Source organism: Cydia pomonella, chromosome 17, assembly GCF_033807575.1.
Source record: "Cydia pomonella isolate Wapato2018A chromosome 17, ilCydPomo1, whole genome shotgun sequence".
NCBI lineage: Eukaryota > Metazoa > Arthropoda > Insecta > Lepidoptera > Tortricidae > Cydia > Cydia pomonella.
The window spans coordinates 19,642,625-19,668,320 of NC_084719.1; the positions used below are offsets into that span (position 1 = coordinate 19,642,625).

The following is a 25,696-nucleotide window of genomic DNA, read 5'->3' on the forward strand; positions in this document are numbered from 1 at the left end:
GAAAATAAATACGGGAGAATCGTCGGCACACGATTTGTGACGATAAATCCAAGATGTTTCATGCCATGTCATACAGTACCCACAGCGCCAAAATATAGGTGTTATGGCGGACGCTGTCAAAGTAACCTTCACACTTTCGAGCAAGGTTTACATTAGCTCCCTTGCGCCCGGGAGCTTGGCGTTTGAGTGATGTGTGGGTTTGGGGCCATAAAGCGTTCAAAGGGTTAAAATACCTACATAAAAATAATCATTACTTACAATGTGAACTGAAGTGCATGGAGCAACTGCCACATAACTGTTTTCTATAGCGAAGCACTGAATGTTTTCAATAATTCCCAATGGTTTACAATTATGTGGCAGCCAATAAGTTCATGGCTATAACGCTATAACCGCGAAAATCGAAGTTCACAAATCGCTGGCATCTTTCTCTGTCACTCTAATTATTACTTCATTGGAGTGAAAGAAAAAAATCCCCGCAATTTGCGAATTTCGGTTTTCGCGTTAAACTCTCGGTTCAGAATCAAGTAAAGGGCCTTATCTCATCGATTTGCCTACAATCGCATGCCTTTTGTTGAAAAGTCTGTCTGTAGAGGCCATAGGAATAAAGAGGAGCTGAATATACATCCACATAAAACTTTTTGAGAATTTTACGTCCACATAAAAAGCGAATTCCTCCGCTTTTTCTTCCTATGCTGTCCAATATGATCAAAATGTACAAGCGATTTTATTAGGTGTTTTAATTCGTGTTTTCTAATAGTTGTATTGTATCACCGGTTTTTCCATAAATAAGTATAGCAATATAGAGTAACTAATACGTATACCTAAATATACATTTACGAGTAACCCCCTTATTCATAAACATGTAAGTACTAAAGTTCCGAAGCCGCTAATAATTGTTTGTCCGTTTCCGACGTATTGGTATGAATGATAGGAGTGACATCTCTTATGGTAGAACTGTTGCAAAAGTGTCTAGCGGTTAGCTATAAATAATAGTTCCAAATCTCTCCAGAGTAGCGCTAGAGTAGCTAAGAACCTAGGCGCTATTGACGGAGTGAAGTGCGCTGTCTATGATTTGATTTTTTTGTTCAAGTATTCTAGGTATTGTAGCGCCACCTATTTAAGGTTTGATGACACTTTTTGGTACATGGAGATTTATTTCCTTACCTTCCGTAGTATGATGGAATTAGGTGTCAGTGTCTCACAATTTTTTTGCATTTTTATTTTTACTCCTGACATTTATCGAACAAAAATGAAAAGGAGGGATGATCTAAAAATGAGGTTGGTTTAGAAAACCGGTTAGAGTTCGTGTACGCTAAATTTGCACCAATTTTGTAGTGACAATATCTTCCTAGATATTATAGGGACGTGAAAACTCACGTTCTTAAGTAAAGGAAATTACACAAAAGCATAAATGACTAAGGACTTAACAATCCATTGGTATAGTTTCATGACATGCCCAGTTCCATTGACCGGGATCCGTCCATCAGTCTTGTATTCATGGTTTAATGGCGATCCGATTCCGCTAAAGAAATAAACCAAACGAGAAGTCTAATTTAGAGACACGTTAGGTCTAATCAAGGTCGCATGTGTTTCCAATAGTTTCCATCAGGAATCCCTATCTTTATATTTTCTATCATAATAGCCGACAAAATTTGTCCCGGGTATAGAAAAGAGCGGCAGATAAAGCAACGATACAGCTTCTTTCAAAAGCTATAGCTATAACCTGGAGCTATAGTCTGTCAAACAACTTTGTCAGTAGAAAAAGGCGCAAAATTAAAATTTTCTATGGGACGATAACCCTGCCCGCCTACATTTTTTAAATTTGCCACTTTTTTCTACTAACGGAATAATGGCTTGACAGACTATAGCTACAGAAGGAGACAGCAATTCCAACGTGAGGCCATGCTGGGCCGGATTTAATCGCTCAGTTATAATATTTATTAGGATGTATTATTATTTATTTGTAACCTTTACTGCAAAATTTTATAAATGGATAATTAAATTGAATTGAATTGAATTCATTAAGGTCATATTTCGCGCCTTGACGGCGACTTGACACTCAACTAGCAGTTGATGAGCCTTTAAGTGCCATCTAGTGGTTATTGAGGGGAACTTTTGAACTTGAGCTCAATGCTGCCAAGGTGAATATTTAATTAAAAGCTAAATGTATTTATACTACAAAATTTCTAGCGTTCTAGACATTTTTTTTTAAATAAAATTTTACTTTATTACCTTACTAAGATCTTCAGAATTTTTCCGAGGAACGTGTAAAATAATAGTCGGTGATTAATTTTATAATCGAAAACAAACTTTCAGTGCTACCAACATACCAACAACTAACATGGCGTATTTTCCTATTCGTCATTCTTTCCTAGCCGTTTGATAATTATTGCGTGGCTGTTATGGGAGAATTGTTTTATCGTTCTGTTATTCATCTTTTTGACACGTTTTCCAAATTTTAACTTAAATTACTATACACAACCATGAGCGTCGACGCGTATGGACCGAGCTCCCAAACGCTCACATTTCTGGATACTGAAGAAGCGGATCTTATAGGAGCTGATACTCAGGGATCGGAGTTCGAGTTCACTGATTTCACCCTCCCTTCTCAGAGCCAAACCCAGGCTTCACAGCATGATCATGGTCTAACCACCTCCAACCAGGTCAGTAGCTGTAAACTAGTGCAACTAACCTCGTTTTATTTACTCATTTTGATTACACCATATGATTTCTGTGTTCTTGTAGGTTAACGGCCTGGGTCGTTTGGATCTGAGTTCTAAAGTCTCTTCTGTTACCAATGCGATAGCAGAGTTGCAATTTGAGGAAGAGGATGAAGCTCTGTATAGCAGCAAAGAGCTGCCTGACCATGCTTGCAAGTACTGCGGTATCCACGACCCAGCGACTGTCGTGATGTGCAACATATGCAATAAGTGGTAAGTTACATATTAACAATAACTTCATTCAACTGTTTTTAAGTATTGGATATTAAAATGACTAGTGATTGAACAATTCACTCCCTAATCATCCTGCTTTTGTACCAATTTTGTATTAAAATGCCACATCAGTCAGACAAATTGGGGCAATCTGGCTGTAATGTTCATATCAGGGATGTAAAACAAGGCTAAATAATACACTAATGTAATTAGGCTTAATAGTATATTATAATGGTAAACATTTTAACTTTTAAATAACCTGCATTATTGACACAACTGTTCCATACTTCTTGTAATAAGGTGATAGTATAACTTAAATTGACTATTTTTGTGCAACAAACTGTAATTGACTATTGGTCACAGAAAATTTAATAGTGAAACTAATTACTATGATAACAACTACTGCAAAAAATGTTAAGGAAAAATGTATGTTGTAGGTTGAATAAACAAATTTTAAAGTAAAACAGGTATCTTTTTCCTTCAAAGCAAAGCAGCAAGCTCGTCCGGATTTCACCTTCCCATACAAATGGAGTTTTGTTCTCATTTTAAAACTATGTGTTGGATTGAAATGAAACTGCACATACAATGACATGAGGTATATCTAGGGCTAGTAATTTCTCCTGGTTGGTACACATTTTCCAATATAGCTGCGATTCCTCGAGGTCCCCAAATGTCAAATAGTGTGAGCATGAAAAAGGGCCCTTTAATTTATATATATACCAAATATCATGACTGTTCCCGAGATTTCGAAGTTGGTCCTAATCCAATTGTGCTATTTCTATTTACTAGCTTCTGGTTTTTATTTTAAAAGTTGTATAGTGAAAGTAGTTTTCTTAAACAACTAAAAATAATCCATCTACAAAATATCTGTTATTATACTACTAACATACTGTGATTACAAGACCTACATTGATAACAGTAAATTAAGTTGATAGTACTGATAGTAATCAATCGCAGGGTCACATATATTATAAAGGCATGTATATCATCTGGGTATGCATCTTTCTATGAACCATATTAGCTAGAAAGATATGGTAATATATGGATTACAGCTCTTATAAACCGTGACGATGCCCTGGGCTATCATAATATTTTTCACCACTCCAATTGGTAAAAGCCCTCTTGATTATCCAAAATCTAATGAGAAATTTGCATTTTATCCACACGTGGGGCAAAGTATTGAGGTGCAAATTTTGAGTTATTTCCTTATGTTTGTAAAGACTTGTTTTTATTATGTTCATTTGTATTTGACTTTTTGGGTATTTCATAGTTAGTATTTTCCTCGGATGTGGTGAAAATTTTTGTATTTCACTCGGCGGCAAAGTTTGTTTAACCCTCGTGCCTTGAAACCCTCGCAATGCTCAAGATTCCACTTGTCGAACCACTTGCTACGCTCGTGGTTCAATTTTGGAATCTTTCACTTGCTGGGGTATCAATATTAACACATCGCTTCGGAATGGATGCACGTGACCAGCGGGGCGGCGGGCTGTGACCACCACCACCGTAGCTGTCGTCCAAAACGGATCCATTCAAGTCTATACATTTTGTTCAAGTCACATGAAGCATCGCTCGGGCTCCTGGCACCAGTCACCGAACAAATGAATTTGTCCAAGACGACTCCCCGCTTATTGCGCCGCGGTCGAGGGCCCAGTCTAGTAATGAAAATAGGACACTTTATTTTGTTGTTTTTTGCTCTCTATTATAATCCTATCCATCATTCTAGGTTCTGCAATGGCCGCGGCAACACCTCCGGCTCGCATATCATCAACCACCTGGTCCGAGCCAAGCATAAAGAGGCTGCTCTGCACCGCGACGGGCCTCTGGGCGAGACCTTACTTGAGTGCTACTCGTGTGGTGCAAGAAATGTCTTTGTTCTCGGCTTTATCCCGGCTAAGGCTGACTCTGTCGTGGTGTTGCTGTGTCGGTAAGTTATCCATTGTCTTTAATCATTTGGTTCACACAAACATGTTTTTGCTCTAAGTTGCATGAAACTCCAGACCACATAACTCAACAGAGCCCCGCCGTTCTTTCGCCAAAATAGTGTTTATTTGTATAGCAAATTTGTCGATATTCCATTTTGTTTTAAGGTTATATACAAAAAAAATACATAATAAATGTATGTTTATAAGATATTCCCGCCCCGCTTGCGCGAGACGGGTCGCGTGCTTGCGTCCAGTCCGCGGCCTAAAATGAAGATGTTATGTTAACTCTTAAGACAAATGAACAAGCCAGAAATGTCTAATTAACGAATCATATAAATAGGTTATATAACATAGTGTCCGTCTAGACCTAGAAAGTGAAGAGTACACATGCCTCATTGTCACTAATCAATCCGCAACACTCACGAAACGAATACATCCCACCGCGTCTCCCTCGGTTTTCGCGTTCGAAAAATTATCCAATTTGAAATCAAAAATCCCGACATTAAAGGGTTTAGGCCCAAGATACACTTGTAAGTTTTACTAACGTACGTAGGGACAAAGCTCTTTGTTAGAATGAGATTATTATAAACAGTGATCGGAACTATGGGAGTAAAACTTTAACAAAACTTATCAAGCGGACGTAAAAAGAGTGCTTATAGCCTTAAAAATATTCGAATATCTATGAATGTAAATATTTTTATGGCTGTAAGTACTATACTATTCCTATCCCTATGGACATGAATATTTTTAGGGCTGTATGCACTATTTTATGTCCGCTTAACAAGTTTTGTTAAAGTTTTACTCCCATAGTTCCGATCACTGATTATAAAGTAAAACTTACAAGTGTTTACACAACTGCAAAGCGAATTCCTTTAGATGAAACAATTCTTGCTTGTTCCAGTCAACCTTGTGCGGCGCAGAGCTCCCTCAAGGACATGAACTGGGACCAGGAGCAGTGGAAGCCCTTGATTTGTGCGTACATTTTTATGGCATTTTAAATGTTTTTGTTACATATTCATTTTTCGTTTCGTAAATAACTCGTAAACAGTGGCCCAATGCAAAAAGTTTTTTATACATTAATAATAGAAATTTAATTTTGTACAACAAAAGTTCCGTACATCAATATTTAATGAGATATTAAAATTCATTATAATCAGTTTCCAGGTCCTTTTTAGGGTTCCGTACCCAAAGGGTAAAACGGGACCCTATTAATAAGACTCCACTGTCCGTCCGTTCGTCTGTCCCCAGGCTGTATCTCATGAACCGTGATGATGTTGTATTTCTGTTGCCGCTATAACAACAAATACTAAAAAGTACGGAACCCTCGGTGGGCGAGTCCGACTCGCACTTGTTCGGTTTTTTTTAGTCAGAGGGGCAAACTTAATTATCTGTCTTTTATGGTTAAAACATAAGCACATAATGACAAACAGATACTATTTTATACTACACCAGACAAGTTTTGAGCCAAATCCAATATGAATTGAGATCTAAATGAATGCCAAGTTCAATTGCCTGCGCGTAGACAACAGACGAACACGTGCGCTAAAATTAGTACACGCACACGTCACGCAAGCAGTGTACCATCTCTCAAAAGGATCTGTATATTACAACACGCACGTGGACGTCTACGCTCACGCAACGGGTGGGTTCAGACCTTTAGTTAGTTATGCTGGGCATTTTCCGCAAATCGACAACCATTGTGCCTATTTTGCACTACTCCAGCCACCCCAGCTCCTCCACGAAACCTAGCAGTGTCTTCAGGTTGCTAGCTGCCTCCTTTAGTGTGCACGGAGTCCCTAGGTATTTGCTCCTGTATACTTCTACCTGTTTACAATCTAGGAGAATATGTTTCGCTGTTTCCTCTTCCATGCACGCTCTGCACATGGGGCTGTCCGTTTTACCCATATTATGTAGGTGTTTGTTTAGTGTGTTATGTCCTGTAATTAATCCTACTATTTTTCGTAATTTGTATCATTCCGACCTTTATCCTATGTTGTATGATTATCAACAAAACTTAGTACCCGTTTAGATCCAAATTATTTAGTTGATGAAGTGATATCGGATTTGGCACCCATTATCATATTTATGATAAGATTCATTATTGCTTCAACACCCTTAATATTCATTTGTATTGTTTTAAAATAATTAAAACTTAGAGTTGAGGGACATAAATAATTATTCAGTTGAGGTTAAGTACACGTACCAAAGGCACTACTCGAAATGCAAAGTAATGTGTACACTACAAAGGTCAGCTCAATCTCATAAATATTCCTTTACTTCAAGAAATAACTATTCTCAATATGCTTGCGAATTAATGATTTTTTTTCTACCGCCTAAAAAAGAAGGGTAATGTTTTTTACGTAGCCATAATGTCTAGACCGAGGGCCCTTGTTGAATTACTCATAGTAAAAAATTGTTGATCGCAACTTATTTTACTAAGTATATACAACTTATTTTATTTAGATTTTAGGACACTTCAAAAAGGAGGAGGCCCTCAATTTGTGGGCTAGGGATCTTTGTTTTTTTTGTAGGAATCTGGGGAAATCAAAGGATCTCTTTAAATTTTATTAGCACACACATATATAGTAATTTTTTACTTAAATCACTCGTGCATTTTTTTCGACACCAACATGTGCGAGGTCAAACTACTGATGAATACCAGGGAATGGTGGCTTTGAAATCATTCAAAGTCAATATTCTTTAAATCGTCATATTTTACAAATATCATCTTAATCTATATATCAGAGCAATTTATTGATGCAGTTATTATTGTTCTCAAAAAACATTGAATTATTATAGATATGTCAAACGTAATAATAAGAATTTCACAAAAGGATCGTCAAACACCAAAATTGTATAAAAATACTAAAAATATCAAATACTTTAAATGTCAAAAAATACGGTATATATACATTGAATTATCAATTTCATCGTTATCAACATAACAATAAATAATTCATTATTTACAATCACACTTAATCCCACGGTGTTTCATCATTCATGGTAGTCTTGTGTGCTATAATAGGCTTTAGAGATAAGCTTACGTTTTACATAATTTTTAAATTTACTAACAGACAATTCAGAAGTTTATTGTAATATCTGATTTACCCATGAATGATTTTTTAATTTTATGGGGCCTAGTGAAGGGCACTGCGAGCTTATGCTGATTTCTAGTATTAATCTTATGTATTTCACAGTTTTTAATATATTTCATTTTTAAATGTTATTAAAACAAATTGTAACCAGTAGTCTTTTACAGCGGACCGCGCTTTCCTGTCCTGGCTGGTTAAAGTACCATCTGAAGCTGAGCAGATGAGGGCCCGTCAGGTAAGATAAATATAATTTATAAAACAATTGTCCCCTTTTGTCTTTAATGAGTTTGAACGTTTAATGACCGGTCTGGCCTAGTTAGTGGCCCTGCCTATGAAACCGATGGTCTTGGGTTTGAATCCCGGTAAGGGCATGTATTTGTGTGATGAACACAGATTTGTTCCTGAGTCATTGATGTTTTCTATGTATTTAAGTATATGTATATTAAATATATCGTTGTCTGAGTACCCACAACACAAGCCTTCTTGAGCTTACCGTGGGACTTGGTCAATTTGTGTAAGAATGTCCCTATAGTATTTATTTATTTAACTCTACTTGATTTACTCATATCGCCGATTATGTTGCATAACCGTTGTTATTATTGAGTAGAATATCGTTAAAATTGCGTCCAAATCGAGGCAAAAAGTACTGTATGCAAATAAACCGCAAACTACTCGCGTGCATTTCGTTATATGATGTTCGCCAGTAATTTGCGAATAACGGTGCATTTGTCACCAAATCTGGATGCATTTTATGAGTAACTTTTTGTCAAAGGAGGAAGGTCTTTGAAAGGCTACCACCCCTTCTCAGTAAAAAGTCGTTTATCAAATGGCCCCAACGATTGGCTTTCCCTTTAAATTGCTTACCCATTCATTTGACTTGGCTCTAGGAAGGGTTTTCCCTTTCAAAAATACTGCTAAAATGAAAGGGTATCCCCTTCCTAATTCAAAAAATTATGCTGTCGACGCGCTAGACACCCAGTCCTTCACTTTAAACATGAATAAGCAATATTTGATTCTATTTTTATGAAGAGAAAATTGAAAAAGGCATATGCGTCATATTTTATAATCGATACCTCTTTAAGAGGTTAGCGCTTACCCGTATTATGAACCGCTTAAAAAGCCAAATGAAAGGGTTTTAGTTAGCAATGGCTTTGGTAAGCAAAGCCTTCCAAAATCCTCGAAGGGGATACCAGACCGGTCCCTGACTTAGAGGTTATGGCCTTACCCCCTTATTCATAAACGTCTACTAAAGTTAACAAGTCGCTAATAATCGGTTGTCCCTTTCCATCATACCAATACGTCGAAAAGGGACAAACTATTAGCGGCTTGTTAATTTTAGTAGACGTTTATGAATAAGGAGGTTAGCCGCGAATTCTAAAGACGTAATTCAAGTTCGTTGTCGAGCACTAAAGAGCGTAGTCACTTTTTTCTAGTGTGTCTTATATTAAAATAGTGAACTTCATAAAGTTCAGATACACATCGACAGATGCCCAATTCGGGTCTTGACATATCAGAGGAGATTATGACATCGATCCGTCTATAACCTAGTCTGTTTCATCAGGTGACCCCGCAGCAGATCGGGCGGCTGGAGGAGCTGTGGCGCGACAACGTGGACGCCACGTTCCAGGACTTGGAGAAGCCCGGCGTGGACGAGGAGCCGCACCAGGTGCTGCTCAGGTGCGTACAGCTACTGTATACTGACCATCAGTGGACTGGTGGCTCCTGATGATGGGCATGATGGCAGGTGACGCGCGGCTGGAGATTTTCCATTTTATGCTCAACCTAATGGCACCATGGACGATCATGGAGCTACGTATAAGTGACGTTATAAACTAGTGGCTATGAGACCTTGCGAACCCCTATGGCTTTCAAAAAAATCCAAAGGGGTTATCCATTAATTACATCACACGTTTAGGGGTAGGGCGGGGATCAAGAAAATGTGACATGTCGTGACAAGGGGAGAGGGGAGTCACAAACATTGTGACGTCACTTTAAATTCATTAGTAACCGAAACATATTTTTTTTATTCGCTGTACAGTTAAATAACAAGTTTTTGGAACGATACTTAATCGTTTAATTTTCTTTCCTAATCAGTTTTGGGTTATAAATTATAAAATTATTTATTTATTTATTTAAACTTTATTGCACAAACAAAGAAAAATTTACAAATGTAAAATTACTTATATTTCTTTTATCACTATATTTTGATAGAATTTTATACCAAATTCGATGATTTCGTTGAAAACAAAATGTTCAAAAATATGACTTCACAGAAGGGGGTTGAGGGTTTTGCCAAATGTGACCAAGTGTGACAAGGAGGGATAGAGGGGTCAAACAACCTAGAAATTCGTGTGACGTAACTAATGGATGACCCCAAAGCCTGAATAAAAAAAAAATCATGTAATTATCGAATCTGCTGCAAAATTTCACGTGACTTTTTGAGAAACGCGCTTCTGCTCATTTTTGTTGTTGTTTTGTAATCAAAGGTCAGTACCCCTAGTGTAAATAAATTCGATTTCGAAACGTGACGTACGCGTTTGCGTTTAGTCTCATTTTGTATTGGATTTAGAAAGAGCGCGCCAAGCGGGACGTTTTGGAAACTCAAAATCCTATACAAAATGAGACTTAACGCAAACGCGTTCGTCACGTTATGATGTCGATCAAATTTACACTAGGGGTACAGATCTTAAGGTTTGATTTTAAACCGATTTGTCATGCCTCGAATTTCGAACGACAAATATATTGTTACAGATACGAAGACGGCTATCAATACCAGAACATCTTCGGCCCGTTGGTCAAGCTCGAAGCGGATTACGACAAGAGACTGAAAGAGTCTCAGACTCAAGAGGGCATTGAGGTTCGCTGGGACGTGGGGCTTAATAAGAAGACCATAGCTTACTTCACGCTGGCCAAGACCGATAGTGATATGAAGCTGATGCATGGAGATGAACTTAGGCTGAGGTATGGAAGTTTTCATTTTGATTTAATAGGAAAATAACATCTATTGTTCAGTCTCTGAAAGTGTCTCAAGAGTCGCCATGTAAGATGAACAATACTGTTTACTCCATTTTGGTAAACAGAGTTATTCATCTTAAATATTTTATTAGGATTACTTTTACATGGTTAGTTGCTTGACCGATTTTGATCGTGATATCATTTATCGTAGCGATTTTTTACAGTCGTTTATATGTAAACGGGAAATAAAAACTCGCTTACGATTATGTCATAAGATCGCATATAACTTTTGAACGCTTTTATTAGGGAGATATTACAGATGTAGTGTAGGGTAGGGACGTCCGGCCGGAAGCAGGCGGGCTGTCGATCACTTGTCGCATTCATTCAGTCAAATTCCCTGAAGATGGAACTGCAGGTTACTGTCCCGGCAGCATCCCCACACTATTCTATTTTACCTAATTTCAAAATATACCTGGTTCTCCTGTGACCTATACCTTTTAATCATCATCTTCGACTTCCTACATCCAGTCTCTTCCTCCCATTCTCTCTTTGCTTCCATCTCTTTTACCTTCTCTATAACTCCCTTCGTGACATCCGCTGACATAGGCAGAGCCGGCTCCATCTCCCATATATTCGATATCAAAGGTGAGGCGTTTCTGGCCCTTTGAGTTGCAATCATATTACGATAATCTTACGTTCGAGGCGAGGAGTTCCTACCATTCAACCCCTGAATCCGAGCGCTTTGAAATGGCAAAAACCTCTACGTTCCATTTTGTACGCGTGTTCGATATCGCGGCCCTGGGACTTTGAGGTAACTTTTCTGCCGATGCGATATAGCGACTGTAGGATTTGAAGCGTTAAACGAAGTTGAAATGTTTAACTTTGGTGGCAGATACGTGGGCGAGCTGCACAAGCCCTGGGCGGGCGTGGGCCACGTGATCAAGGTGCCGGACAACTACGGCGACGACGTGGGGCTGGAGCTCAAGTCCGGCGCCGGCGCGCCCGCCGACTGCACCGCCAGCTTCGTCGTCGACTTCATATGGAAGAGCACCAGCTTCGACAGGTAGCCACACCGAGCCTTGCATGTTGTTTTTCTACTCGTCCACTTTAATGGTTGAATTAAGATTTCATTTACCAAACTCTATGCTACTAATTAATGAATAAGAAGTGCGTTTATGTCTTTTGTACTATGTTTTTATCTACTGAGATACTTACCTAATTTTGTTGATTACGTTTTATAGTAGAAGTATTATTTTAATTGACTCATAGATTTTTTTTTGTATATAACAGTGATATAATCCAGCTTTTCAATCTTGTACCTTACTTAGGCCACTCAGCAAACTTAGTGGCCTAAACAAGATTGTTTAAAATACCCACTATTCTGTTATAATTTAACGTTGTATAATATAGCACTTACGAGTATATCCTTCGGCTGGAGTCGATGTGCGTTTTCGATGCTACGAGCGCGCGCGAGCAATCGATGCTACATTGTCGAATTTTCTATTGTCAAATTGTTGTAAAACGCCAGCCAAACAAATACGTTGAATTGTTTCTAAGTTGATTTATTTTCCCAGGATGCAACTGGCCCTGCGCAAGTTCGCGGTGGACGAGTCGTCGGTGTCGGGCTACATCTACCGGCGCCTGCTGGGCCACGAGGTGGACGAGGTGCTGTTCCGCGTGCACCTGCCCAAGCACTTCAGCGCGCCCAACCTGCCCGACCTCAACCGCTCGCAGGTCCGTCTCGGCTCACCTCTTACAATCTCTACATCTACCGGCGCCTGCTGGGCCACGAGGTGGACGAGGTGCTGTTCCGCGTGCACCTGCCCAAGCACTTCAGCGCGCCCAACCTGCCCGACCTCAACCGCTCGCAGGTCCGTCTCGGCTCACCTCTTACAATCTCTACATCTACCGGCGCCTGCTGGGCCACGAGGTGGACGAGGTGCTGTTCCGCGTGCACCTGCCCAAGCACTTCAGCGCGCCCAACCTGCCCGACCTCAACCGCTCGCAGGTCCGTCTCGGCTCACCTCTTACAATCTCTACATCTACCGGCGCCTGCTGGGCCACGAGGTGGACGAGGTGCTGTTCCGCGTGCACCTGCCCAAGCACTTCAGCGCGCCCAACCTGCCCGACCTCAACCGCTCGCAGGTCCGTCTCGGCTCACCTCTTACAATCTCTACATCTACCGGCGCCTGCTGGGCCACGAGGTGGACGAGGTGCTGTTCCGCGTGCACCTGCCCAAGCACTTCAGCGCGCCCAACCTGCCCGACCTCAACCGCTCGCAGGTCCGTCTCGGCTCACCTCTTACAATCTCTACATCTACCGGCGCCTGCTGGGCCACGAGGTGGACGAGGTGCTGTTCCGCGTGCACCTGCCCAAGCACTTCAGCGCGCCCAACCTGCCCGACCTCAACCGCTCGCAGGTCCGTCTCGGCTCACCTCTTACAATCTCTACATCTACCGGCGCCTGCTGGGCCACGAGGTGGACGAGGTGCTGTTCCGCGTGCACCTGCCCAAGCACTTCAGCGCGCCCAACCTGCCCGACCTCAACCGCTCGCAGGTCCGTCTCGGCTCACCTCTTACAATCTCTACATCTACCGGCGCCTGCTGGGCCACGAGGTGGACGAGGTGCTGTTCCGCGTGCACCTGCCCAAGCACTTCAGCGCGCCCAACCTGCCCGACCTCAACCGCTCGCAGGTCCGTCTCGGCTCACCTCTTACAATCTCTACATCTACCGGCGCCTGCTGGGCCACGAGGTGGACGAGGTGCTGTTCCGCGTGCACCTGCCCAAGCACTTCAGCGCGCCCAACCTGCCCGACCTCAACCGCTCGCAGGTCCGTCTCGGCTCACCTCTTACAATCTCTACATCTACCGGCGCCTGCTGGGCCACGAGGTGGACGAGGTGCTGTTCCGCGTGCACCTGCCCAAGCACTTCAGCGCGCCCAACCTGCCCGACCTCAACCGCTCGCAGGTCCGTCTCGGCTCACCTCTTACAATCTCTACATCTACCGGCGCCTGCTGGGCCACGAGGTGGACGAGGTGCTGTTCCGCGTGCACCTGCCCAAGCACTTCAGCGCGCCCAACCTGCCCGACCTCAACCGCTCGCAGGTCCGTCTCGGCTCACCTCTTACAATCTCTACATCTACCGGCGCCTGCTGGGCCACGAGGTGGACGAGGTGCTGTTCCGCGTGCACCTGCCCAAGCACTTCAGCGCGCCCAACCTGCCCGACCTCAACCGCTCGCAGGTCCGTCTCGGCTCACCTCTTACAATCTCTACATCTACCGGCGCCTGCTGGGCCACGAGGTGGACGAGGTGCTGTTCCGCGTGCACCTGCCCAAGCACTTCAGCGCGCCCAACCTGCCCGACCTCAACCGCTCGCAGGTCCGTCTCGGCTCACCTCTTACAATCTCTACATCTACCGGCGCCTGCTGGGCCACGAGGTGGACGAGGTGCTGTTCCGCGTGCACCTGCCCAAGCACTTCAGCGCGCCCAACCTGCCCGACCTCAACCGCTCGCAGGTCCGTCTCGGCTCACCTCTTACAATCTCTACATCTACCGGCGCCTGCTGGGCCACGAGGTGGACGAGGTGCTGTTCCGCGTGCACCTGCCCAAGCACTTCAGCGCGCCCAACCTGCCCGACCTCAACCGCTCGCAGGTCCGTCTCGGCTCACCTCTTACAATCTCTACATCTACCGGCGCCTGCTGGGCCACGAGGTGGACGAGGTGCTGTTCCGCGTGCACCTGCCCAAGCACTTCAGCGCGCCCAACCTGCCCGACCTCAACCGCTCGCAGGTCCGTCTCGGCTCACCTCTTACAATCTCTACATCTACCGGCGCCTGCTGGGCCACGAGGTGGACGAGGTGCTGTTCCGCGTGCACCTGCCCAAGCACTTCAGCGCGCCCAACCTGCCCGACCTCAACCGCTCGCAGGTCCGTCTCGGCTCACCTCTTACAATCTCTACATCTACCGGCGCCTGCTGGGCCACGAGGTGGACGAGGTGCTGTTCCGCGTGCACCTGCCCAAGCACTTCAGCGCGCCCAACCTGCCCGACCTCAACCGCTCGCAGGTCCGTCTCGGCTCACCTCTTACAATCTCTACATCTACCGGCGCCTGCTGGGCCACGAGGTGGACGAGGTGCTGTTCCGCGTGCACCTGCCCAAGCACTTCAGCGCGCCCAACCTGCCCGACCTCAACCGCTCGCAGGTCCGTCTCGGCTCACCTCTTACAATCTCTACATCTACCGGCGCCTGCTGGGCCACGAGGTGGACGAGGTGCTGTTCCGCGTGCACCTGCCCAAGCACTTCAGCGCGCCCAACCTGCCCGACCTCAACCGCTCGCAGGTCCGTCTCGGCTCACCTCTTACAATCTCTACACTCCTCATCTACCCCATACTACAAGCTCTTAAGAAAACCTCTGCAGAGGTTATTTCAGAGAGTGTTGAAGTTGAGCCAAGATTTTAAATTTACAATCATTGTTGACTTGATTTTTTTTTAAGGAATGTTCGACAAACAAAATTTTGTACGCATTGTTATTTCCGAGGAAACGAAAGTGAATTATCTGTATCAATTATCTCGATAAATAAACTGATACAGTTTTATTTAGCTTTCATTGTTTTTAGGATTCCATACCCAAAGGCTAAAACGGGATCCTATTACTAAGACTCCGCTTTCCGTCCGTCCGTTCGTCTTTCACTGGGCTTTAAAATTTTCACAGATAATGTATTTTTGTTGCCGCTATAACAACAAATATAAAAAGTACGGAACCCTTGGTGGGCGAGTCCGGCTCGCACTTGTCCGATTTTTTATTAATGGGAGCTTAATCACATTAAAAATTACTAAACAATTTCTCTCTTATTATAGGTGTACGCAGTGAAGCATGCACTCCAGCGACCCCTATCCCTCATCCAGGTGCGTTAATCATAAAATGTATTTTACAGTACATATGGGGCTACTTTATAGCACTAGTGCGAGAAGTAGCATATTACGTTACTGTGTCGAACATTTAAAGGGCCATATGTACTGTAAAACGTTGTACGATACATGTGCGAATAGGTAATTCGCAACTCGTGTCGATTTAAAACACTCCCTTCGGTCGTGTTTTAATTTATCGCCACTCGTTTCGAATTTCCTATTTTTCGCACTTGTATCGTAATGTACTATTAAATAAGGTGACTGTACCAAAGAAGGCTCGGTTCTTAAGCTTGCCTACATTCAATATTTTATACTTTTACTAGTGTGCAATTCGCGTCCATGCTCACTAGTACCATATATAAAACTGCAAGTCCATATAAAACGTATGAAAAATCAAAATAACGGTGGACCTTCTTAGGCGCAGAAATATTATTTATTGTGAAAAATGTGACACATTTTAAGTTAATTTGCTAAAATATTATAGCGCTTTCACTGAATTTGCCAACTTCAATTGATTGAATTAGTAAATATGAATGTAATAAACATGGTGTACCCAGGGCCCGCCCGGCACGGGCAAGACGGTGACGTCGGCCACCATCGTGTACCAGCTGGCGCGGCAGAGCGGCGCGGCCGTGCTGGTGTGCGCGCCGTCCAACACGGCCGTGGACCAGCTCACCGAGAAGATCCACCGCACCGGCCTCAAGGTCGTGCGCCTGTGCGCCAAGTCGCGCGAGGCCATGGAGTCCTCCGTCTCCTTCCTGGCGCTGCACGAGCAGGTTCCTCTTTATGTTATACTACATCGTGCAACGAGGGGGGTAAGTCAAATCTCGGATACGAGGGTGAGACCCGAGTTTGCAATATTCTTACCCCCGGAGTTACACACAATGTTTTTCATCACTCTTGCGAAGAAAAAACTAAATCTTAAACGAAATAATTCTTAAATACGGTGACATATCAAACATTCGTCCGCCATTTTGTAATTTCTTGACAGGTTAGCATGGAGGGCACAGACCTGTTCGGCATTCAGCCACGATTAATAATTAATATAATTATATAAAAATATTTTAAACAGCTGTTAAATTAATAGAATTTTTAATTTTAAATATAAACAAAAATATTAAATTATAAACGTCAGTATTTTAAAAGTAAAACTCATTTATGCTACTAAAAACTAGTGCCTACGCCAAATCTTGGGATTAGTTGTCAAAACGGACCCCAGGCTCCCTTGAGCCGTGGCAATATGCCGGGACAACGCTAGGAAGAGAAAAAAAACCCTAATGTGATGTGTGATGAAAATATCTTGTTTGAACCCTCGAATTACACTGTCGTGTCGGTAGAAAAGTTACCTCTGCCATCATCGTTATGAGCCGGTGCTCGTGTGTGCGTCTTCTAACACAGCTGTAGATAAAGTTGACGGAAAAGATTTACCGCACTGGATTGAAAGTAGTTTTTTCTAGCTTTACATGAGCAGGTTGGTGTCTGTTTTAACCTTTTGAACGCCTCGCCTATTGTACGCGGTGCGTAATCGTGAACCTTGTCGGTACGCATGAAGGTTGATATTGAGCTGTAGCCGCGCGCGTCATATGACGTCTTCGGCGGTCAAAAGGTTAAAAGGCTAGCGCAAGTGTTTCGCATATAGGACGTATCGCCAGGAAACGCGGCTCGATCATCGATCTCTTCCACTTTAACCGTCACACTGATCGCGCGTATCCTAGACAAATAAAGAACCTACCTAAACTTGTAAGAGCTTGTAGAATAAACCATGAAATTGGTAATTTAATTTGAAATCGTTATTCTATTTAAAAAGCGCGAACATAATTTGGCGACCGTGACAGGACAGACGGCCAAAACGTCGGCCAACCAGAAAGAACGCGGCTCGATCAGTCTCTTCCACTTTAACCGCCACTGATCGCGCGTGTCCTAGACAAATAAGAATCTACCTTAACTTGTAAAAGCTTGTAGAATAAACCATTAAAATTGTAAATTCCTCTACATCGGCTATGACGTCATCATTTGTGGCAAACTTCTGTCCATGCAAAAATGTATTGATCTTAGGGAATAGGTAGTTGTCAGATGGTGCGAGATCAGGCGAACAAGGTGGACGCGGTATCAAATCATAGTCAAATCAATTCGTTGATTTCTGCCATAGCTTTAACACATGTGTGAACCCTGGCGTTGCCTTGGTGGAAGGTGACTTTTTTAATATTTATAATACCTCACTAAGGATATTATGTACTCGTTCGTAGGTAGCCGAGCGGCGGCGGCGTTTTACGGCATTAAAGTCGTTAAGAGTTCGAATCGGTGACCTTCGATTTAAAAATAAATTACCGGGGGACGATAAACACTTATTTCGATAAATAAATGAATTGAAATATTTAACAGGCTCGCGCACTAGGATCCGCGGACAGCGAGCTGCGCAAGCTGACCCGTCTGAAGGAGGAGGCGGGCGAGCTGTCGGCGGCCGACGAGCGCCGCTACCGCGCGCTGCGCCGCGCCGCCGAGCGCCGCCTGCTCGACGCCGCCGACGTCGTCTGCACCACGTGCGTCGGCGCAGGTACTGTAGCCTGCAGCCAGCGGGCTCACAGCCGGCCCGCCTGCAGGAGGAGGCGGGCGAGCTGTCGGCGGCCGACGAGCGCCGCTACCGCGCGCTGCGCCGCGCCGCCGAGCGCCGCCTGCTCGACGCCGCCGACGTCGTCTGCACCACGTGCGTCGGCGCAGGTACTGTAGCCTGCAGCCAGCGGGCTCACAGCCGGCCCGCCTGCAGGAGGAGGCGGGCGAGCTGTCGGCGGCCGACGAGCGCCGCTACCGCGCGCTGCGCCGCGCCGCCGAGCGCCGCCTGCTCGACGCCGCCGACGTCGTCTGCACCACGTGCGTCGGCGCAGGTACTGTAGCCTGCAGCCAGCGGGCTCACAGCCGGCCCGCCTGCAGGAGGAGGCGGGCGAGCTGTCGGCGGCCGACGAGCGCCGCTACCGCGCGCTGCGCCGCGCCGCCGAGCGCCGCCTGCTCGACGCCGCCGACGTCGTCTGCACCACGTGCGTCGGCGCAGGTACTGTAGCCTGCAGCCAGCGGGCTCACAGCCGGCCCGCCTGCAGGAGGAGGCGGGCGAGCTGTCGGCGGCCGACGAGCGCCGCTACCGCGCGCTGCGCCGCGCCGCCGAGCGCCGCCTGCTCGACGCCGCCGACGTCGTCTGCACCACGTGCGTCGGCGCAGGTACTGTAGCCTGCAGCCAGCGGGCTCACAGCCGGCCCGCCTGCAGGAGGAGGCGGGCGAGCTGTCGGCGGCCGACGAGCGCCGCTACCGCGCGCTGCGCCGCGCCGCCGAGCGCCGCCTGCTCGACGCCGCCGACGTCGTCTGCACCACGTGCGTCGGCGCAGGTACTGTAGCCTGCAGCCAGCGGGCTCACAGCCGGCCCGCCTGCAGGAGGAGGCGGGCGAGCTGTCGGCGGCCGACGAGCGCCGCTACCGCGCGCTGCGCCGCGCCGCCGAGCGCCGCCTGCTCGACGCCGCCGACGTCGTCTGCACCACGTGCGTCGGCGCAGGTACTGTAGCCTGCAGCCAGCGGGCTCACAGCCGGCCCGCCTGCAGGAGGAGGCGGGCGAGCTGTCGGCGGCCGACGAGCGCCGCTACCGCGCGCTGCGCCGCGCCGCCGAGCGCCGCCTGCTCGACGCCGCCGACGTCGTCTGCACCACGTGCGTCGGCGCAGGTACTGTAGCCTGCAGCCAGCGGGCTCACAGCCGGCCCGCCAGCAGGAGGAGGCGGGCGAGCTGTCGGCGGCCGACGAGCGCCGCTACCGCGCGCTGCGCCGCGCCGCCGAGCGCCGCCTGCTCGACGCCGCCGACGTCGTCTGCACCACGTGCGTCGGCGCAGGTACTGTAGCCTGCAGCCAGCGGGCTCACAGCCGGCCCGCCTGCAGGAGGAGGCGGGCGAGCTGTCGGCGGCCGACGAGCGCCGCTACCGCGCGCTGCGCCGCGTCCGCCGAGCGCCGCCTGCTCGACGCCGCCGACGTCGTCTGCACCACGTGCGTCGGCGCAGGTACTGTAGCCTGCAGCCAGCGGGCTCACAGCCGGCCCGCCTGCAGGAGGAGGCGGGCGAGCTGTCGGCGGCCGACGAGCGCCGCTACCGCGCGCTGCGCCGCGCCGCCGAGCGCCGCCTGCTCGACGCCGCCGACGTCGTCTGCACCACGTGCGTCGGCGCAGGTACTGTAGCCTGCAGCCAGCGGGCTCACAGCCGGCCCGCCTGCAGGAGGAGGCGGGCGAGCTGTCGGCGGCCGACGAGCGCCGCTACCGCGCGCTGCGCCGCGCCGCCGAGCGCCGCCTGCTCGACGCCGCCGACGTCGTCTGCACCACGTGCGTCGGCGCAGGTACTGTAGCCTGCAGCCAGCGGGCTCACAGCCGGCCCGCCTGCAGGAGGAGGCGGGCGAGCTGTCGGCGGCCGACGAGCGCCGCTACCGCGCGCTGCGCCGCGCCGCCGAGCGCCGCCTGCTCGACGCCGCCGACGTCGTCTGCACCACGTGCGTCGGCGCAGGTACTGTAGCCTGCAGCCAGCGGGCTCACAGCCGGCCCGCCTGCAGGAGGAGGCGGGCGAGCTGTCGGCGGCCGACGAGCGCCGCTACCGCGCGCTGCGCCGCGCCGCCGAGCGCCGCCTGCTCGACGCCGCCGACGTCGTCTGCACCACGTGCGTCGGCGCAGGTACTGTAGCCTGCAGCCAGCGGGCTCACAGCCGGCCCGCCTGCAGGAGGAGGCGGGCGAGCTGTCGGCGGCCGACGAGCGCCGCTACCGCGCGCTGCGCCGCGCCGCCGAGCGCCGCCTGCTCGACGCCGCCGACGTCGTCTGCACCACGTGCGTCGGCGCAGGTACTGTAGCCTGCAGCCAGCGGGCTCACAGCCGGCCCGCCTGCAGGAGGAGGCGGGCGAGCTGTCGGCGGCCGACGAGCGCCGCTACCGCGCGCTGCGCCGCGCCGCCGAGCGCCGCCTGCTCGACGCCGCCGACGTCGTCTGCACCACGTGCGTCGGCGCAGGTACTGTAGCCTGCAGCCAGCGGGCTCACAGCCGGCCCGCCTGCAGGAGGAGGCGGGCGAGCTGTCGGCGGCCGACGAGCGCCGCTACCGCGCGCTGCGCCGCGCCGCCGAGCGCCGCCTGCTCGACGCCGCCGACGTCGTCTGCACCACGTGCGTCGGCGCAGGTACTGTAGCCTGCAGCCAGCGGGCTCACAGCCGGCCCGCCTGCAGGAGGAGGCGGGCGAGCTGTCGGCGGCCGACGAGCGCCGCTACCGCGCGCTGCGCCGCGCCGCCGAGCGCCGCCTGCTCGACGCCGCCGACGTCGTCTGCACCACGTGCGTCGGCGCAGGTACTGTAGCCTGCAGCCAGCGGGCTCACAGCCGGCCCGCCTGCAGGAGGAGGCGGGCGAGCTGTCGGCGGCCGACGAGCGCCGCTACCGCGCGCTGCGCCGCGCCGCCGAGCGCCGCCTGCTCGACGCCGCCGACGTCGTCTGCACCACGTGCGTCGGCGCAGGTACTGTAGCCTGCAGCCAGCGGGCTCACAGCCGGCCCGCCTGCAGGAGGAGGCGGGCGAGCTGTCGGCGGCCGACGAGCGCCGCTACCGCGCGCTGCGCCGCGCCGCCGAGCGCCGCCTGCTCGACGCCGCCGACGTCGTCTGCACCACGTGCGTCGGCGCAGGTACTGTAGCCTGCAGCCAGCGGGCTCACAGCCGGCCCGCCTGCAGGAGGAGGCGGGCGAGCTGTCGGCGGCCGACGAGCGCCGCTACCGCGCGCTGCGCCGCGCCGCCGAGCGCCGCCTGCTCGACGCCGCCGACGTCGTCTGCACCACGTGCGTCGGCGCAGGTACTGTAGCCTGCAGCCAGCGGGCTCACAGCCGGCCCGCCTGCAGGAGGAGGCGGGCGAGCTGTCGGCGGCCGACGAGCGCCGCTACCGCGCGCTGCGCCGCGCCGCCGAGCGCCGCCTGCTCGACGCCGCCGACGTCGTCTGCACCACGTGCGTCGGCGCAGGTACTGTAGCCTGCAGCCAGCGGGCTCACAGCCGGCCCGCCTGCAGGAGGAGGCGGGCGAGCTGTCGGCGGCCGACGAGCGCCGCTACCGCGCGCTGCGCCGCGCCGCCGAGCGCCGCCTGCTCGACGCCGCCGACGTCGTCTGCACCACGTGCGTCGGCGCAGGTACTGTAGCCTGCAGCCAGCGGGCTCACAGCCGGCCCGCCTGCAGGAGGAGGCGGGCGAGCTGTCGGCGGCCGACGAGCGCCGCTACCGCGCGCTGCGCCGCGCCGCCGAGCGCCGCCTGCTCGACGCCGCCGACCAAAACCAAAACTCAGTTCATGAAACATTCTCAAAAACACTAGAAATAATTTCTTAACATTGTTTAGAATCCAAACATTCCAGCCCAAATTAGTGCTGACAAAAGTTTTTATGTTCGCGCAAAAAATATATACTAATTCTTAATCGCTAATCAAAAAGTATTTCTAAATAGTAAATATCAACATATTCACGTTAAATGAAACATTTACTTTCCAACAGGTGACCCCCGCGTGGCGCGCATGCGCTTCCAGTCCATCCTGATCGACGAGGGCATGCAGTCCACGGAGCCGGAGTGCATGGTGCCCGTGGTGCTCGGGGCGCGCCAGCTCATCCTCGTGGGCGACCACTGCCAGCTCGGGCCCGTCGTCATGTGCAAGAAGGCCGCCAAGGCCGGCCTCAGCCAGAGCCTCTTCGAGCGCCTCGTCGTGCTCGGCATCCGGCCCTTCCGTCTCGAGGTCCAGTATCGTATGCATCCCGAGCTCTCTCGCTTCCCGTCCGACTTCTTCTACGAAGGCTCGCTTCAGAACGGAGTCAGCGCTGAGGAGCGCCGCCTTCATAAGATAGACTTCCCCTGGCCGAGACCCGATCGCCCCATGTTCTTCTACGTCACCCAGGGACAGGAGGAGATAGCTGGCTCTGGAACTTCCTATCTTAATCGTACGGAAGCCGCTAATGTTGAAAAGCTGACCACCCGCTTTTTAAAAGCCGGCGTGCGACCCGAGCAGATCGGTATCATAACCCCCTACGAAGGACAGAGGTCGTATCTCGTCCAGCATATGCAGTATCAGGGGAGCTTGCACGCGAAACTGTATCAGGAGATCGAAGTGGCCAGCGTCGACGCTTTTCAAGGACGAGAGAAGGATATCATCATTATGTCGTGCGTGCGCTCCAACGAACATCAGGGTATCGGGTTCCTTAGCGATCCGAGGCGTCTTAACGTGGCCCTGACTCGCGCGAAGTACGGACTTATCGTCGTCGGGAACCCGAAGGTTCTTAGCAAGCAGCCGCTCTGGAATCATCTGCTCGCGTTTTACAAGGAGCGCCGCGTGCTGACCGAAGGCCCGCTCTCTAATCTGAAGGAGTCTGCGATTCAGTTCGCGAAACCGAAGAAGCTGGTGAACGCGCAGAACCCCGGCTCGCACTTCATGTCGACCTCCATGTTCGACGCGCGCGAGGCCATGGTGCCGGGCTCCATATACGACCGTGCGAGGCCGCTGCGAGACCCGCTGGCCTATGTCGGCCCGGAGCGCGCCGCCTTGCTGCACGCGCCGGTCCCGCCGGCGGCCTTCCCCATGCGAGGCCCGCAGCGCCCGTTCCCGCCTATGGCCCGCGGCCTCGCCGCTCGCCGTCGGCCTCCGCGTCTATCCCAGGAGCCCCTATCCCAGCAGCCGCCTCTGTCGCTATCGCAGGGCGCGTCGCAGCCAGATTTCAGCCAGGAATCTGCGGCGCCGGACTGCCCGTCGCAACCGGACGGGCTGCTGTCGCAAGACTCCACGTACCAGGGCGGGTTCCGGCGACAGTACTGAGCGGCGCGCGCCGCACGCGGATGATGCCGACGCGACACGCCGAGGGGGCCGCGGGGAGGCCGAGGGTCGCGGGCCCGGCGAGGCCGACGAGGCGCGGCCTCCAAGGCGACCACACGACTGACGGGGACGACCGCCCTTCGAAAGTTCGAAAGCGTTCTAAACTGCGACTAAACTGAGCAGATTTCAAAACTTAATCAGCTGTTAAATAACTAAATTCTCGTTACGTTTTTTGTATTCTAATCGAATTGTTGTTCATAGGAGACATCATTTAGCTTTCGGTCGTTAACGACCCTAGTTCTTCTGTATTTCCGATAGATGTGCGACTCATTTTACTTGAAATTTAACCGATAAGCGACGTCTCTGTTATCAATATCATCTGCAGCATTAACGACCACAGTATGTAGTCTACAGTCCGAGTTCTAAAGTCAGTCTGACTAAATAATTGTAGAATACTTCATTGTTTTTCCTTCTCAAGTTAAAAAAAGAGATCACACGGAACACAAAGTCATACTAATTCAGATTTTGCTGCCATCAAAATTGTTTGCCGTAGAAGTTGAAAGCAAAGGAGAGATTGTACTAAGAAATCTAATTTACATTGAAAATATTTTTGTATAAAATACCTGTAAAGGATTTCAAAATTGTTGTCTGATATAAGTATAAGAACTCATTGTTGCGTTGCGCGTTTCAAATTATTTTATGTAACAGATAAAACTGCCAACTTGTTAGCATTTGTGAAGGAAAATCAATAAAGATTTACCTATGTCATGGATGTTGTTTTATATTTTCATGTAACACCTCTGGAGTTGCAGGCGTCCATAGGCTACGGTGACTGCTTATCATCAGGCGGGCCGTATGCTTGCTTGCCACCGTCGTGGTATAAAAAAAAAATAACCCAACATACACCACACTGATTCAAAATAAATACCGTATTCTCGGAATTCGGGCTGAATGGGGTCGATTGCAGGGCCCAGCCAGCAATTTTTTGAAAAACCAGGCAAGTACGAGTCGGACTCGCACAGGAAGAGTTCCGTACCATTATCTATAAAAACGGTCACCCATCCAAGTACTGACCCCGACCGACGTTGCTTAACTTTGGTGATTGGATGAGAACCTCGAGATTGGAAAGAAATGTTTATTTTATTCTGTTTTTAGTATTTGTCGTTATAGCGGCAATAAATAAATAAATATTATAGGACATTATTACACAAATTGACTAAGTCCCTAAGGCTTGTGTTGAGGGTACTTAGACAACTATATATATAAATATTTATAAATACTTAAATACATAGAAAACACCCACGACTCGGGAACAAATGTCCGCGAAATAAATGCCCTTACCAGGATTTGAACCCGGGACCATCAGCTTCATAGGCAGGGTCACACTGCCCAAACCCACTAGGCCAAACTGGTCGACAATAGAAATATATAATCTGTAGAAATTTCAACTGGCTAACTATCACGGTTCATGAGATGCAGACGGACAGCGGAGTCTCAGTAATAGGGTCCCGTTTGACCCTTTGCGTACGGAACTCTAAAAATGGTAGCGCTTTTTTAGATATTCATAATAGGGTTGCCAAAAATATAACTGAACCCTTTATTTGGCAGTGTATGTCAGGACATTTTTTTAATGGGAATCATTAGAACTATTGAGCGGCGAGGAGGCTTGACCTCACGACACCCTGACTTTTACGTGCCAAATTGAGGGTATATTAATGACAGAGAATGAGCTATTTATCACAATAAATTGGATACTTAAAAATATATGAAAATGAAAAAAAAAAATACAAGACCTACCCTGCCGATGGTCCTGGGTTCGAATCCCAGTAAGGGCATTTATTTGTGTGATGAGCACAGATATTTGTAGCTGAGTCATGGATGTTTTCTATGTATTTAAGTACTTGTATATTATACAAGGTGCCCGAGAGCATTGCGAGACATTTTAACTAAGCATTCCTGGTAATATTTAGAAACTAAAATGTCATATTAAATTTTCTGGATTAGGCCTAGTTTCAGAAATAATTAAATGTTTTTCGAAATCATTCTTTCGCTATATCGGTACAAAA

At 48.7% G+C, this 25,696-nt stretch overlaps 1 protein-coding gene across 2 annotated transcripts; it reads left to right on the top strand.

Annotated features, from left to right (window-relative positions):
* Nucleotides 1-2,102: 2,102 nt before the first annotated feature.
* Nucleotides 2,103-24,398, top strand: LOC133527065 (regulator of nonsense transcripts 1). 2 transcript variants are annotated; one of them, XM_061863953.1, is made up of 13 exons: nucleotides 2,121-2,663; nucleotides 2,746-2,933; nucleotides 4,657-4,857; nucleotides 5,757-5,827; nucleotides 8,115-8,182; nucleotides 9,509-9,624; nucleotides 10,699-10,908; nucleotides 11,795-11,965; nucleotides 12,477-12,636; nucleotides 15,759-15,806; nucleotides 16,367-16,585; nucleotides 18,192-18,363; nucleotides 22,327-24,398. In XM_061863953.1, the coding sequence occupies exons 1-13, from the start codon at nucleotides 2,484-2,486 to the stop codon at nucleotides 23,631-23,633; spliced, it is 3,111 nt and encodes a 1,036-aa protein (XP_061719937.1). In that variant the 5' UTR covers nucleotides 2,121-2,483; the 3' UTR covers nucleotides 23,634-24,398. The 2 variants fall into 2 exon arrangements, with proteins under 2 accessions (XP_061719936.1, XP_061719937.1); XM_061863952.1 differs by lacking the exons at nucleotides 18,192-18,363; nucleotides 22,327-24,398 and having other exon boundaries at nucleotides 2,103-2,663; nucleotides 12,477-15,239; nucleotides 16,367-16,504.
* Nucleotides 24,399-25,696: the final 1,298 nt, after the last annotated feature.